Source organism: Orcinus orca, chromosome 1 (assembly GCF_937001465.1).
Source record: "Orcinus orca chromosome 1, mOrcOrc1.1, whole genome shotgun sequence".
NCBI lineage: Eukaryota > Metazoa > Chordata > Mammalia > Artiodactyla > Delphinidae > Orcinus > Orcinus orca.
This window is the reverse complement of record NC_064559.1, coordinates 46465663-46481884: the sequence shown is the minus strand read 5'-3', so window position 1 is coordinate 46481884 and position 16222 is coordinate 46465663. Positions and strand designations below refer to the sequence as shown.

General features: G+C 32.5%; 1 protein-coding gene across 6 annotated transcripts in view; it reads left to right on the top strand.

The window, feature by feature from the left end:
* Nucleotides 1-16222, top strand: part of SWT1 (SWT1 RNA endoribonuclease homolog) — a 96444-nt gene that overhangs the window by 16371 nt on the left and 63851 nt on the right. For 5 of the 6 annotated variants that reach the window (XM_033437976.2, XM_004275230.4, XM_033437975.2 and 2 more), the window contains exons 7-11: nt 1068-1197; nt 2153-2254; nt 2659-2847; nt 8958-9051; nt 15497-15642. In XM_033437976.2, the coding sequence (XP_033293867.1) occupies nt 1068-1197; nt 2153-2254; nt 2659-2847; nt 8958-9051; nt 15497-15642 (661 nt within the window). The remainder of the gene's footprint in view (nt 1-1067; nt 1198-2152; nt 2255-2658; nt 2848-8957; nt 9052-15496; nt 15643-16222) is intronic. The other variant, XM_033437978.2, reaches the window with a different exon arrangement.

The following is a 16222-nucleotide window of genomic DNA, read 5'->3' as shown; positions in this document are numbered from 1 at the left end:
TTGGCAGGCAGATTCTCAACCACTGCGCCACCAGGGAAGCCCCTCTAATCTGTTTTGAATAAAGAGCATGGAGCCTGTGGCCCACAAGTTACGTGAATTTTAAATTAATGTTATGTTTTTGCATGCTTATGCCTTGGCTTGCCAAAATGCAGTATGATATTAGCATGTTTTGCCTCATTTTTCTAATTAGCAACAAGATGGACATTTCTTCAGTGAAAATGAGGGCACATACATTTATTTTTTACCTGTTGCTTCATTTCTCAGCTAGAATCTCCTGGTTGAACCTCATAGAATTATTGCATACAATTTTATCTTCCCTGCTTCTAAATTAAAATTAGATTCATAGAACACTTTGTGTTTTTCTATTTAAAGGAGACTTTAAAACCATACTGATAGCTTTTTATTTGTGACAGTCAGTTATACTTTTATGTCTTTTGGGTCAATGCCCCTTGAGAGAAGAAAGATTTCTCACCTCTGCTCTAAAGTTAGATTATACTTTAATTTCTTTGCATCAGAATACATCAGGGAACTACTTCCCTGAAGTGAGAAGGGTATTAAGATCTGGATTTCAGTTTTTGATGGTTCATAAACAATCTTAGAAATCTTAGGAAAAGTGCTCATCATCCAGATAAAAACATATTTCGCTCCTGAAATACTTTGAAGTGAGAATGGGAATGAGAATTAACTTGTTTTGGAAGTCTATTTTGTACTAGGCTCTGTGTGAGATTCTTCACATTATTTCATTTAATCCTTATGAAAAATACTAAAAGGATACAGATATTTAATATTCCTATTGTGTAGATAAACTGAGACCCATGGTTGTTAAATAATATGCTTGCCTAAGGTTGTAGAAATAATAAAGTAAGAAGAGAAGAGCTATATTAGAAACCTTGTGTATGTTTATAAATCTGTATTCTTTTATCATGTGGCTTTCATATTTTTGTAAATATTTTTCTTTCCACAAACTATCTCATATTAAGTGAATTAAGAATTAATTGCTTTTTTCTCTTACTAATCTGCAGAGAAACTAATTCAAAATATTTTGCTGTGGGTCTTTTGCAATTTAGATGCAGATTGTAGAAGAGCTTCACGCTGCACGTGTGGGAAAAAGTGTGGATTTAACTGTGGTTCCACCTTCTGGAGAGTTAACAAGTATGGAGATTGACTTGGTGGAAGATGATGTACATTCCTCTTCTGGTATATCCTATATGCATATGACAGTTTTATGATCTCCTATGTTTTCTTAAGAATTAATGTGCCGACATTCAATTTTTATAATATTTAGAGGAAAAATGTTAAAATGTGCTTATTTGAAATAATAAAGTATATTTCTTTTAGCTACAGGAATCAGGTCTAAGGTTTGTCTTACCATCATTTGCTTTATATATCTCACATTATTAGGCAGTTAGACATATTTTCTCTTTCACCTTTGCCAAGGGGCAGTAATCAGAGTTATGAGCTGTCTTTTATTTTTGCTCTTAATCATAACTTTTAACAATTTCAGCTTTGTAAAGCACTGATCAGAAATAATGCAAATTGCTCAAAGGTATTATATTCATGGATTTCTTATTTATATAGTAAAATTGTGATTATTCTCACTCCTTGGAGAAGATAATGATAGATATTACCCAAAATATGTTAGTATACTGTTTTGAATTGTATTTGTAAAAATAGTAATGCTATGTTACATTCACATTGCATTTTTCAATTTATTAAGTGTTTTCCTATGCATCAACTTATCTGTTCCTCACATGACCCTATGAAATAACAGTGCGAGTATTATCTTTTTTCTTTCATTTACATATATTTGTTTTTTCAGTTATATTTCAGAGTACATTAAAATTAGCTTATGATTCCTAAGTACGTAACTACCAGTGATCGAGTACAGGGTTTGGCAACATAGTTACTGCTGGTGCAAGTTAATTTATGATTTAAAATCCACCCGTAAGCAATATACAATATTCTATTGGTGGATAATTAAACACTGATTACTGTTCTTTCTCTTAAGAATTGGAGTAAATGCATTTTTGTTTTTATTGTCTAAAGTACTGCCTTAAGAATGCTATCAAAGTTCTGTGATATCAAAATTGTAGTTATTATACAAGTCTGTTATCAAATGTCATGAAATCCTCACTTTGCTCTTTTTCTTTAGCAAATACTGCTTCAGACAAAAAGCTTTTAGTTGTTGTTGACACAAATATACTGATGAATCATCTCAAATTTGTTAGAATTTTGAAGACAACAGAAATCTCAGGTATTTATAGAACATATTTACTGATTCTGATTTTCTTATTTGAGTTGGTACTTTATATGAACAGTGATGTGGGTTCCCCCCCCCCCCACAAACTTATTTCCATTTGGATATGTTATTAAGTATGTGTGTGTATATATACATGAAGCATAATCAACTTAAGTTAAAAAAAAAAAAAGCCTTTACACGTTAACCTAGCTTCTAAACTTACTCTTTTGTGATTTCCAGTAGTATTTATTTCTGTAACATTCTCTTGACACTTATATCTGGTTTTAGTTCCTATTTTTATCTATTATCTCTTCATTCAGATGGTGAATTTCTTTAAAACTTTTAATTCTCCTATAGCAGTTTGATTTAGTAGCTCAATACATATTTGTTGACATCTAAGAAATCTTTTCATTTTTTAGGCTTTGACAGGCTTGTGTTAATAATTCCCTGGGTTGTTGTGCAAGAGCTGGATCGTATGAAGGCAGGAAAATTACTGAAACGTGCCCAGCACAAAGCTATACCTGCCGTTCATTTCATCAATGACAGTCTCAAAAATCAAGATAGAAAGCTATGGGGTCAGTCAATACAACTTGCATCTCAAAAACTTTGTAAGTATTGTTCTCTCAGGGTGCTTCTTGATTAAGATTTGTTTGGACGCTGACTCATTAATGAAGGGAAATGGTGCAGAACTTTAAAAAAAATTAACAGTATTACAGTGTGAAATGGCAGGGCATAGTGATGCTTTGGCATATTCTGTTAGGCTTGGTTTGGAGGCCTTTGATTTTTATTTTTCTGCTTCTCCTAGACCTTCTTAGGTTATGTCCATATTTCACAGAGACTGACTGTATAGTTCTGTATGCATAGTTGTCTATATTACAGTACTTTGGATTCTTTTTTTAAAATACCATGTTGAGTGATGAGGCCACTAAGTGATCTGTGTTTCTAATCATCACTGCATGCAGTTAATATAATGCAGAGGCAGGCATTGTTTTCCTCTGGTTTGTCACAACCTGTAATAAGGAGGTATTTTTATTATAGAGGTCTATAGATTTTCTCCTGATTTTTTTCCATATTAGTTTTTTTTTTTAGTCATTTAAAAATCTTAGAACCTAAGTATGTTCTTCATGTTTTTATATTTTTTATACAATTTTTAAAAATTAATTAATTTATTTATTTATAGCTGTGTTGGGTCTTCGTTTCTGTGCAAGGGCTTTCTCTAGTTGTGGCAAGCGGGGGTCACTCTTCATCACACACGCAGGCTCAGTAATTCTGGCTCACAGGCCCAGTTGCTCCGCGGCATGTGGGATCCTCCCAGACCAGGGCCCGAACCCGCGTCCCCTGCATCGGCAGGCAGACTTTCAACCACTGCGCCACCAGGGAAGCCCCCATGTTTTTATTTTATTTTTTAATTTTTTTTTAACATCTTTATTGGAGTATAATTGCTTTACAGTGGTGTGCTAGTTTCTGCTTTCTAACAAAGTGAATCAGCTATACATATACATATATCCCCATATCTCCTCCCACTTGTGTCTCCCTCCCACCCTCCCTATCCCACCCCTTGTTCTTCATGTTTTATATAACTATTTGGAAAAAGATCTGTGTGTAAAGTAACACTGTTGCCTCTGCAGAGTTTATACATACATTTAGAGGATATATTTCATTCTTTAAAAATTGGTTTCTTTCCAACTCAGAAATATTTGTATATGTAGATTTATCTTATTTTAAATATGGATTTATGTTGTCTACTGTATCCATATTTACTATAGGATATGAAATAATTCATCTTTAGATGAATCTAATCATGAAATTAACCCTGAGAAGACTTTTGGCACAGCTGTTTAGTCTTAAATCTTTGAAGAAAAAGGGCCTCTCCCATTAATTTCTTTATTCTCTTTACAAATATTTATTAGCTCTTAGTATATTCCAAATACAATGCTTATGCATTTTGAGTAGGAACATCATGTGCTGTTTAAGAGCTTTTAAAGGAAACCACTAAAAAAAATCACTTATTAGAGTTAAGAAAATATTAAAAATATTAAAATTATAAACATATTAAATTGAACACCTTAGATGGTCTTTTTTTTTTTTACTTTCCGTTATGAAAACTTTCAAATGCAGTATAATATAATATAATATAATATAATAATGAATCTCTATGTACCTCTCACTCATTTTCAGTGATTCTCAACATTTTGTCATTCTTGTTTATTCTCTCATTTCCTTTTCCCCTTCTCCCCCAACTCCTGGAACTCCTGTAGTACTTTGGTATGTATTGCTAACAGATAGGACTTTTTAAAAAAACAGCCATGCAGTTAACAAAACCTCTGATCTAAACCATCATTTCAGTAAAACCCCGATCCTTAAGAAGAGGTGGGAATTTTTTTTTACTCTTAACCTTTTATTGTTTTTCTTTGTTAGTTGATACAAATTGTGTTTTATTATATAATTATATAGATGATGATAATAATAGACAACATGGCCATTACTCTCCAGACCTTTTTCTAAGTGCTTTACAGCTAATATCTCATTCAAACCTTATAGTACTTGTGGAAGATAAATTCTTATTAGATCCATTTTATTGATGAGGAAATTGAGACATAGAAATGTTAAGAACTTGTCCTAAATGGAATATCTGTCCCTTCAATAGATTGACTTTGAGACTTATTTTAGAAGAGCTAATTTTAGAATAGATATTTTGGCCACATTTATTATTTATAGATGCTTGTTATGTTTCTTTTGATTTTTCCATTTTTATGTGCTTTTTTGATACTTTGACTTCTTCAGTCTATGCTTTTTGGGTTATTAAGGAGGATAAATCATAGTAGTGGTCTCAAACTTCTGTGCTGCTTCAATTTCTGGGTCTTCCTTGATATCCATATTTCACTTTAAAGCTTAAATTGGTATTATTTGATCTTTGTTTTGTTAAATTGCACTTTTAGTTGTAAGGTTGTAGATAGATTATTTGTGTAATTGTCTGTGTCAGATAAATCCTTTATGTGTTTCACTGTATCATTGTTATCTGTCAAACTGATTATTTAAAACATTCTTTATATAAAATCTAATGTAACATTTATTCTGTTGATAGTGATTTTATGATATCCTTTAGAAATATCCTTAGTCACTTTTATCATAATAAAATTATATTTTATATTCTAATGGTAAATTGAAATTCTTATGTATAAACTTAATTCAGGATTATTGAGTGAAATTAAAGTACTTGCTTGGAGAAAAGCAAGAACCAAACAGTCTTTACACTTTACATCTGTCGAGCACATTTGCCACTAACTCTAATAATTGCTTATCTTGCTGTATTATTATCTTTTATGTAATCACAGTATTATAACAATGTATTTTTTTAGACAAGCATTTTCCATTAAAAAAAAGAAAAATGCCACAAATTGAATGCAGATAGTCCATGTTAAAATAGCCTTAGTTGACCATAATTTTAGTGTTGTCCTTACTCTTTTCAAAATTGTGTTTATTTGATGTAGTATGCATTATGGTGAGAAGAGAATAGGATTTGAAATGTGATTGACCTGGGTTTAAAAGCTGGCCTAGGGAAAGTTGAAGGTGAGGAAACTGAGTAAATGAAATGGGGGGAAATGACCTCCCCCTGAAAAAAATGGTTGTGAAGTTTGGTTGAGCTAATATATTACTTAATGATTTATGGTCTGGAATAGGCGATAATTCTTTTGTGTCCTTTTACATGAGAAGGTTATACAGATTGATTAGAAAAACTAAAAATCCCTTTCCCCTAAATGGACATAGAGTATTAATAGGTAATTCACAAAAGAAGTACAACTAGTCAGTCCTTTGTTCAAGGCAAATATTTTCCTGTTTGCTATTTTTAATATTGTTAATTTCTTATGTATAAAGTTTTAGTTTATATCTTTCACTTTTTCCTTTGTTGTTTTTTTTTTATTGCTTCTGTGTTTAGAAAGCTGCTCCTTCCCAGCACTTGATAGGAACACAGTGCTCAGTGCATTGGGAATATAAATTAGTAAATTTTCAGAAGAGCAATTTATTAGTGTGTATTAAGCCAAAAGAGATGGTTCTCTTTCTAGAAATTATTTTAAAGAAATAATCAGAGATGCTCACAGTGGTTTATATAAATAATGTTCATCACAGCATGATTTATGCAGCAAAAAAATTGGAAACAATCTGTCTAACAGTTGTAGAAGTTACGTATAATGATGTAGTCATATGAGAGAATATTGTATTTTGAAAAACGTTAATGATGTGTGATATTAAAATAAGATTTAAAAGAATATAAAGTGCAATCCCAAATTTCTTAGATTAAGTTAGAGAAAAACAAATATCATATGACATCACTTATATATGGAATCTATAAAAAATTAATACAAAAAAACACTTAGAAATTTATCTCAGTTCTGAAGGCTAGGAGTCTAAAATCAGTGTGTCAGCAGGGTTGTTTCCTTCTGAGGGCTTTGAGAGAAAGATCTGTTCCAAACTGCTCTTCTTGTCTTATAGATGGCCATCTTCTCCCTATGTCTATTCACATCGTCTTCTCTCTGTGCACGTCTGTCTCCAATTTTCCCCTTTTTAATAAGAATACTAAGTCCTATTGGATTAGGGCTGACACTAATAGACTCACTTTAACTTGCAAAAAGAATAAAAAACAAAAATAAGATTTAAAAGAATATGAAGTACAATCCCAAATTTCTCAGATTATGCATGTATACTTATAGATGGTGGATATTGGTAATATTGAGCTGATGGAATTATGAGTTATTTTAATTTTCTTAATATTTGCTGAATTTTCCAGATTTTCTATAATTATTTTATTTTTATAATTAGGTAAAAATAATTAAAAGCAAAAATAAAGTTATCTGACACCTCCCACATGAGACATTTATTCCATCATTTTTATATTTTCTTTTATTATATTTTTGTTGAATCATTTATCTGCCAAATATTTGTACCAGACACTTCTAAGTGTTGATGCTGCAGCAGTGAATGAGACATACAAGGCCTGCTGTTGAGAAGCTTTAATTCTATTAAATGTTAAAAATCATATTAACTATAATTTATACAGAATTTATTTTGGTGTTGAATGTGAGTAGAGGTGGTTGCTGTTGAAGTGCCATTTAAGCTGAGTCTTAAGTAATAAATATATGCTACTTAAGGAACACATGATATAAGCATATATTGGGCCAAGTGTTTCATAAATTTTCTCATTTAATCATCGTGTTAAGCAGTTTGTCCATTATTATATGTCCAGTATGTGGGAAAGCAGGGATTCAAACCCAGATCAGTCTGTTTTCAGAGTCTGTTTTGTTCACTTTTGAATAGTACCTGAGCAGGTGCTCAAAAATATTTGTTGATAAAATATTTCATGAATATTCTTGTAGTTTTAGGTATATCTTCCAGGCCCATGTGTCCTAGAAAAAATGACAGAACAGGTAATCTTGAACTTTGATACCTTTAGGGCATGTACTGTAGCCTTTAAACATCCTTCTTTTGGTCAAATTGAGTTACTAAAGTTAACCAGTGATTTTGAGCTGCCCATTTTGCATCATTGTGGTATTTACTCTGTGAGCTAAAAGAAGGAAAATTGACTGCTATAATACATGTCTGGCTGGCTGGCTGGTTGTCTGATTAAAGAACTGAATCACGTCTCCCTGAGGCTCATGCTGTGAGATTAGTTGAGTTCTGTCTAGATTTCACCACGAGATTGTGAGATCCCAAAGAGCTTGTCTTTTGAATGTCCAGTTACCTAGCATAGGCACCTGGTGCAAATTAGACCCTATATAAATATTTATTGAATGCATGAATGAATTTTCTAATTTGATAGTTTAGAGGACTAAGTGACTGTAGGCTAAAAGTTGAGGGGAAAAAAGGTTATAATCTGGGAACAAAGTTGAGTCTCACTGTCCAGTACATCTTGAATTTCAGTGTGTAAGAGAGTTGCCAAAGGCTTAAATCAATTTTTGGGTCCAGGCTCCAAAGATTCTTTTCCAGAAATGGGTCTGGGTAAGTACCCCAGGGAGTTCTGAGGCAAGTAGTGTAAGGACTTATAAGAAATGCTGTCTTTGGTCCTATTCCTACACATTACATTATTTTCACAAAAAAACAAGCTTACTACATGCTTTAAGGCTTGGAGAATGCTAGAGGACACTCTGTCAGCCACATATTAGCATTTGTTAGAAATTACTTTTTGTATTCTCTGCCTAGCGCCTGTGTTGCCTTCTTCTGTACATCTCTCTCTAAATGTTATTGCTTAGAGTTTAAGAAAAAGCAGACACATGAAAGTGGTTCTGTTGTTGGCAGAACAGTTGCTTATAATTTTACAGACCTCTTTTAAGTTGTTAATTTTAAGCATGATGTAATCATATAATTTACTTATGTTAAGTCACTAAGTGACTGAACTGAGACTAGATTCGTAGCTTTTGGTTTCTAATATGGCATTTAACCTACTGATCAGATTTTTTCCGTTGGGTTTATTAATAGGCATATCCTATTCCATTTTACTGATAGTAGCAAACTAATCAGTTTATTAAACCCACAACTATATGCTGCCTGAATTCTAGATCCAGAATTTTCAAGGCATTGTTTTTGTTGTGTCTTATCTTCCTCTTCTTATTTAAAAAGTTTTCTTTCTTTTAGATGATTTGATTTGTATATATGGCCTAGATTATTCATACAGTTCCCAGATTTTTAGTGTGCTTATTGATTGTTGCTTTTACTAAATTTGCAGATGGATTGAGCGATGAGAACAATGATGACCGTGTATTAAAATGCTGTCTTCAGTACCAAGAATTATTCCCTTGTTCTCTTGTTATTTTGTGCACGTGAGTTTCATTATCATTTTACTCTTTTTTTTAAAAATAGTGACTTATATTAAAGAATTTTTAAAAATCATACTGTGTCCCCCATACCAAGATGAAAAACATACATACTTTTCTAAATCTGCCAGTAAGTATATTCAGTTATATCTCACATTCTTATAATGTGCAAGCTGTAGAAGAATGAGATTTGAATCTCATGGTTTCATTTCAACTTAAGTTATTTGATATTTAGAAAACTTTTGAAAAAGCAGGGAAAGTCAATTTAACATCCCCAAAAAATAGAAATAAAAATCTGACATTTTTGGTCATGAGGCAGGAGAGTTAATTAACTAATTAATTAATTTGTGGATAAGGGCTAAGTTTTGTTGCAGTTATATCCTTGATGCCTGTGATAGAGTTAGAGTTGGAATTTTGGATCTACCACTTAATCAGCTTTGTGTCCTTGGAAAGTTGCTTAATGTTTCCTCATGTGTAAAATATAGGGAGGATAATAATACCTGCCTTTATAAGGTTATTGTGAGTATTTAGTCAGAAAAAATATATATATGACTTAGAAGAGTGCCTAGCACATAAAATTATCTCAAGAGTTTTTTCCTCCTCCTCCCTTCCTGATTCCATTCCTCCATTCCCAACTAATGTATTCATAACTTAGTTCTAAGGTAAAAGTATCATAATGTTAAGCAAAATTGTATTCATCATGTATGAGAAAAGGCTTTAAAGGAACTGATAAGAGCAATTTTAATTTGCAGTTTTAGTCTGAATTGTATTCACTGAAAAATGGGCTTTTTACAGTTTCATGATCATGCCTAAGTTCTCTGAAATGGAGTGATTATAGAAATGAATAGCCATAAGATTTTTCTTGTAAGGGGGCTTGGTCAATTATCATTTTAGCTGTGTTCAAAGATAATGTTATTTTTTTATATTAAAGGAAATATTACAGATTTCTATCTCTAGTTTCAAATTATTTTTTAATCTAGGACATAATATGTCATGTTGGAGTTTGTTGAAGGCTGAAATAGAATTAGTAATATGTTAATCATTTTGAATTTGTGATAAACTAAAATTGAGAGATAATTTTTGTATATTTGTTATTTTTTTAGTTCAACTTAGAATGAAAATTAAATTGGTGAGATTTTGTCAGTCCTCCATTATTTCTGCAGTCACTGTTTTGGAATTAACAGATGTAACAGTTTTTAATGTAACAGTTTTAACTGACATCATCAGGCAAGCCTGTTTTTTATTTTTTCCTATAAAGTGTGATAATCATACTGTGTTAAGTCACACATACTTAATGTGAGGATACATTTATATTACTTAAATGGATGATGATTATAATAATTAATATTAATAACAGTGATTAGGGGAACCCTTCTATAAACACTATATACTATACCTCATTCTAAGTGCTTTACTCATATTTACAATCCTAAATATGGGCCAGGAACCCCCAGTTAATATCTCCAGTCCACATCTCTCTTCTAAAGTCTCGACTAGTATATTCATCTACTTATTTGATATCTCTGTTTGGATGTCTCCTAGACATCTGGGACCTACCATCTCCAAAAATGAACTCCTGATCTTTCCTTCTAAACTGTTCTCCATCTGAATAAAAAGTGCCATCTTCCACCCATTTGCTAAAGCCAGAAACCTAGGAGTCATTTTTGATTCCTGCCTTTCCTTCGTAATCTATATCCAGTTAAATAGCAGGTCTTATATGGTCTTCTTTTCTTTGTCTACTCTGCCACCATCCGATGTCAAGTGATGTTATTTTTCCTGTTCCTTTTCTGTTCTAAGACCCATTATGCTCTCTACCTCAATACTTACTTTCCATTTATTTTTCAAAAAGTAATAATGGTATTTTTAATTTTTGAAAAGTTTCGTTATGAAGAATTTCAACAACTTTCAAAATGAAGAAGAGTTAATAAACTCCTAAATACTCAGTTACAACAATTATCAAGATTCTACCATTCTTCTATTATCTATATTTCTGTCCCCCTATATGATTATTTTTATACAGTTCTTTTTATTTTAAGGGAAAATGTATAATATTAAAATGCCCAAATCTTAACTATACAGTGTTGACAGTGGATACCCTGGTGTAGCCCACATCTCTCTTGATACATAGAATATTTCCATTACCCCAAAAAATACTCTCATGCCCCTTTTGTGCTCTTTTCCTAATTTCTTAAGGTGGACGCTTAGATCATTTTTTGAGACTGCTGTAAATTTCTCTTTAAGCACTGCTTTAGCTGCATTCCACAAATTTTGATATGTTGTGTTTTTATTTTCATTCAATTTAATATATTTTATAATTTTCAGGAATTCCCCGGCAGTCCAGTGGTTAGGACTCAATGCTTTCACTGCTGGGGCCCTGGTTTGGATTCGATCTCTGGTCGGGGAACTAAGATCCTGGAGCCATACGGCGTGGCCAAAAAAAAAAAAAAATTATAATTTTCCTTATAATTTCCTTTTGACCCATAAGTTATTTAGATATTTGTTACAATTAATTCCACATATTTTCAAAATTTCCAGTTATCTTTTGTTATTGATTTGCTCTTTAATTCTGTTATGACTTGAGAACATAATTTATATGATTTCTATTCTTTTAAATTTGTTAAACTTTGTTTTATGACCAAGAATAAGATCTAACTTGGTGAATATTTTATGTGCACTTAAGAAGAATGTATTCAGCTCTTGTGGGTAGAGTATTCCATAAATTTTAAATAGGTCAATTTTATTGATAGTGTTGTTCATGTCTTCTATAACCTTACTAATTATCTGTCTACTTCTTCTATGATTACTGAGAGAGGAGTATTGAAATTCCCAACTGTAATTGTGGATTTGTTTACTTCTCCTTTCTGTTCTCTTTGTTTTATTTCATGTATTATGAAGCTCTTTAGTCAGAGGCATACACATTTAGGATTGTCTTCTTGGTGAATTGACAGCTTTCTCATACAATGTCTCACTTTGTTACTGATAATATTCCTGGTTCTGAAGTTTCCTTTGTTTAGTATTAATATTACTACTCCAGTTTTGTTTGCTTAATATTTATATTGTATATCTTTTTCATCCATTTACTTTTAACCTATCTGTATCTTTATATTAAAGTATTTTGTGGATAACATGTAGTTGGTACTTTTCTTTTTTTCCATTCTGACAATTTCTGTCTTTTTAATTGATGAGTTTCTACTATTCACAGTTAATTGGTTGGATCAGAATCTACCATTTTGCTAATTATTTTCTATTTGTTCAGCTATTCTTTTCTTCCTTTTCCTTTTTTTTTGCTTGGATTAATTGTGGTGCCATTTTATCTCCATTATTGACTATACCTTTTTGAAAAAACTTTTTAATGGTTACTTCAGTGTTTATAATATACAACTTTACTTGATCAAAGTCTACCTTTAAATAATATTATATTGTTTCATGTATATTGTAAGGATTTTAATATGCTTCATATTTCTCCCCATCTGTTTTTGCTATCATTGTCATATATATAACCTTTACAGAAACAATAAACACAATACTTTGCTAATATTTTTGCTTCAGCCATTTACCATCTAAAGCAATTAAAAATAAAGTGAATATTTTAATCTTGCATTCCATTTTTAGCACTCTTCATTTCTTTTTTTGGATCCAAGTTTCTGTGTGGTGTCAGATTTCTGGTCATATTCATTTTGCCCAAACAACTTTCTTTGACATGTTAAATCTGTTGGCAGAGAATTTTCTGGTTTTATTTGTCTGATAGTGTATTTATTTATTTATTTTTGAAAGATATTTTTACTAGATGTACAATTCTGGGTTGATTTTTTTTTTTCTTCTGGTATTTTAAAGGTGTCGCTCCATTTTCTTCTAGCTTGTTTGGTTTCTGATGAGAAGTCTGCTGTAAATGTTGTCTTTTTCCTCTGCGTGTAATGTGTCTTTTTTTCCCCTCTCATTGCTTTCAAGACTTTGTCTTTTGTTTTTTTAGCAGTTTGTTTTAGCAGTCTTTAGCAGTTATGGCCAGTTGTTTGTATGTTTGTGGTAGAGGAGAGGAAATTATCCTGCTTGATATTCTCTGAGCTTCTTGGATCTATGGTTTGGTGCTCATTTTTAGTTTTGGAAAATTCTCAGCCAAATATTTCTTCAGATATTTCTTCTGCCCCATTCCTTCTTTTCTCCTTCTGGTATTACAGAATTACATTGTAGTAGTCAGCATCCATGATGACTCCAGTGATCCCTGCCTCTTAGTATTTTTTGTTTGTTTGTTTTTGTTTTTTCTTTTTCTTTTTGGCTGCACTGCATTGTGAGATCTTACTTAGTTCCCTGACCAGGGATGGAACCCAGGCCCCCTACAGTGGAAGTGCAGAGTCCTAACCACTGGACTTCCAGGGAATTCCCTGTGCCTCTTAGTATTAATGCCCTTGTGTAGTCCTTTTCTACATTGTACCAGGATTGGTTGTCTGTGTGACAGATAGCATGCATCAGAAGCGATGGTGTGTCACTTCTTAGATTAGGTTATAAAAGACTGGGAATTCCTTCTTGGGCACTCTTGTTTCTTCCATCTCTCTTGGATCACTTGTTGTGGGGAAGCAAGTTCCATGCTGTGAGGAGCCCTGTGGAGAGGCCCACATGCTGAGAAACTGAAGCCTCCAGACAAAAACCAGTGAAGGGCTACTCCCTGCCTATAGCCACATGAATGAGCAGCAATTAAATCTTGAGATAACTGCAACCCCAGGCAATAGCACGCTTCACCTTTGTGAGATACCGTGAGCCAGAACCATTCAGTCAAGCTACTCTCAGATCCCTGACTCTTAGAAGCTGTGTGAGATAATAAATGTTTTTTCAAGCTGCTAAATTTTGGGGATTAATTGTTACACAGCAGTAGACAACTAATGCATGCATGTATATTGGACCATTTGATATTGTCCAACAGCTCTTATGTATTTTTTTAACCTTTTATTCTCTTTTTGTTTCAGTTTGGATAATTTCTTTTGACCTGTCTTAATGTATGTTGTTTCTTTCCTCACTTGTGTTGAGTCTGTTGAGGAGCCTGCTGAAGGCATTCTTCATTTCCATCTGGTTTTACATGCTATTCACCTTTTTCATTAGAGCCTCTAACAGATTAATCAAAATTATTTAAAATTTCCTATCAGATAGCTTCAACATCTGTGTCATGTCTGAGTCTGGTTCTGTTGATTGCTTTGTCTTTTGGCAGTATGTTGCTTTTTTTTCTGGGCAGAATTTATATGCAGATTTTAGGACTCACCTTCTCTGTGGTTTCCTCCCTTCTTCAGATTCCGCCTTAACTTTCTATATGCTCTGGCCAGTCCTGAACAGTGCCCTCTGACATTTCAAGCCATAAATGCTGTGGCTTTCTGTTGTAAGGCAGTGATGAATTAGGGAATACCCTCAGGCAAAAAGATAGAACATTGTAGCTCTTACCAGTGCAGCATCTGCTTCTTGAATGTAGATTCCCCTCCGCCTTCTGCCTACATTTGATTGCCTTCTAGTGCCTTCAAATAAGGTTTTTTGGGGTTGTCTTTTTTTGTTGCTTTTGGTCCAGATTTTCTAATTCTTGTTGTGGGAGGGTTGGTTAGTCTGACCAAACTACTCTGCCATTAACAAAAGCTGGAAGCCTACTAGTTGCAAGAACAACAGTTTGGTAAACACAGATCTGATCATGTCATTTCCCCATTGAAGCCCTTAAATCTCTTTCCATTTATTAATGTTCTTGCCTTTCTCTGTAGCCTCGTAAACTGGTCTCATGCACTATGCTCTAATCATACTGGCTCTTTCAGCAAATAGCAAATTCACATCACTTGTCTTATGCTCACTCTAAGGAAATTTATAATTGCTTACCCTGTGTAAATTATTTATCTTACTATGGCTCTCTGTGTTTATCTTGGGATGATCATATTCTTGTGTTCAAGTCCATCTCCCACTTACCGGGTATAACTTTGGACAAGTTACTTAACCTTTTTATACCTCGGTTTCTTTCTTTCTTTTTTTTTTTTGGCCATGCCGCATGGCTTATGGGATCTTGGTTCCCCGACCAGGGATTGAACCCAGGCCCTCAGCAGTGAAAGCGTGGAGTCCTAACCAGTGGACCCCCAGGGACTTCCCATACACCTCAGTTTCTTATGTGTGAAATGGGGATAAAAATTAGTATCACTCCTACCTAAGAGGTTTCTTGTGAGAATTAAATGGATTGATATATATATAAAGTGCTTAGAACAGTGCCTGGTACCTGGGAAACATTCAGTATATAATAATAATAATTATTCTCAAAAGCTCAGATGATTTGATTCTAGTGTATATTTATTTATATTCTATATTAAAAAAATTGTTATCGTTTCTTAATATATATGCTGAGAATCACCAACCTCTGATTAGATTCCATATGTTTTTAGTTGCCATGTGATTTATCTTATAAAAAATAAAATATTTTTTCCTCCTAACCCAACCTTAGGGATGATAGAAATTTAAGAAACAAAGGCCTAATAAGTGGTGTGAAGTCACTCAGTAAAGAAGAATTGAGTGCAGAATTATTAAACTTATCTCTGAACACAGTTGTATGTCATCAGCCTTGTATATCTAAACAACAATTGAAAGCAGGTAGTATTCTTACTACAAATAATTAGAAATATATCATATTTTATGTACTAAGAATATTGATAACAGTTGGAATTAATAGTAAATTTTTATTTTGTACATTGAAAGTAACATTGTTTGGAGTATTTTCTGGCACAATGGTAGAGGTGAATGAATATTATAATGGTAATCCAAGAGAAAATATAACATTATTGCCTTCTACATATACTTTTACAAATTAATTTGAATTTTTGTCTGTACACTCACATACATGTTTATATATTTATAATCACTGTGTGCATCCTATTTTTTACCTCAGAGTATACCTTTTAAATTAATAGTAGCCACAGGAAATAATTCATTTGAGGTAGAGAGAAATTTTTAGTTTATTTTAAAAATTAGTTCCATATTCATAACTTTCTATTAATACAGTAAAAACTCAGTAATAGAGAAACTTGAAGGACTCTAGTAATAATTTTTTTTTAATTTGAACAAATATTTAAGAAAGCTAAAGGCAATACTGCTGTTTTATCTCTTTTTTCCACCAGAATAATCTGTTCTATCGCTTGATATTTGTTGAAATATATTAAATCTTACATAATTT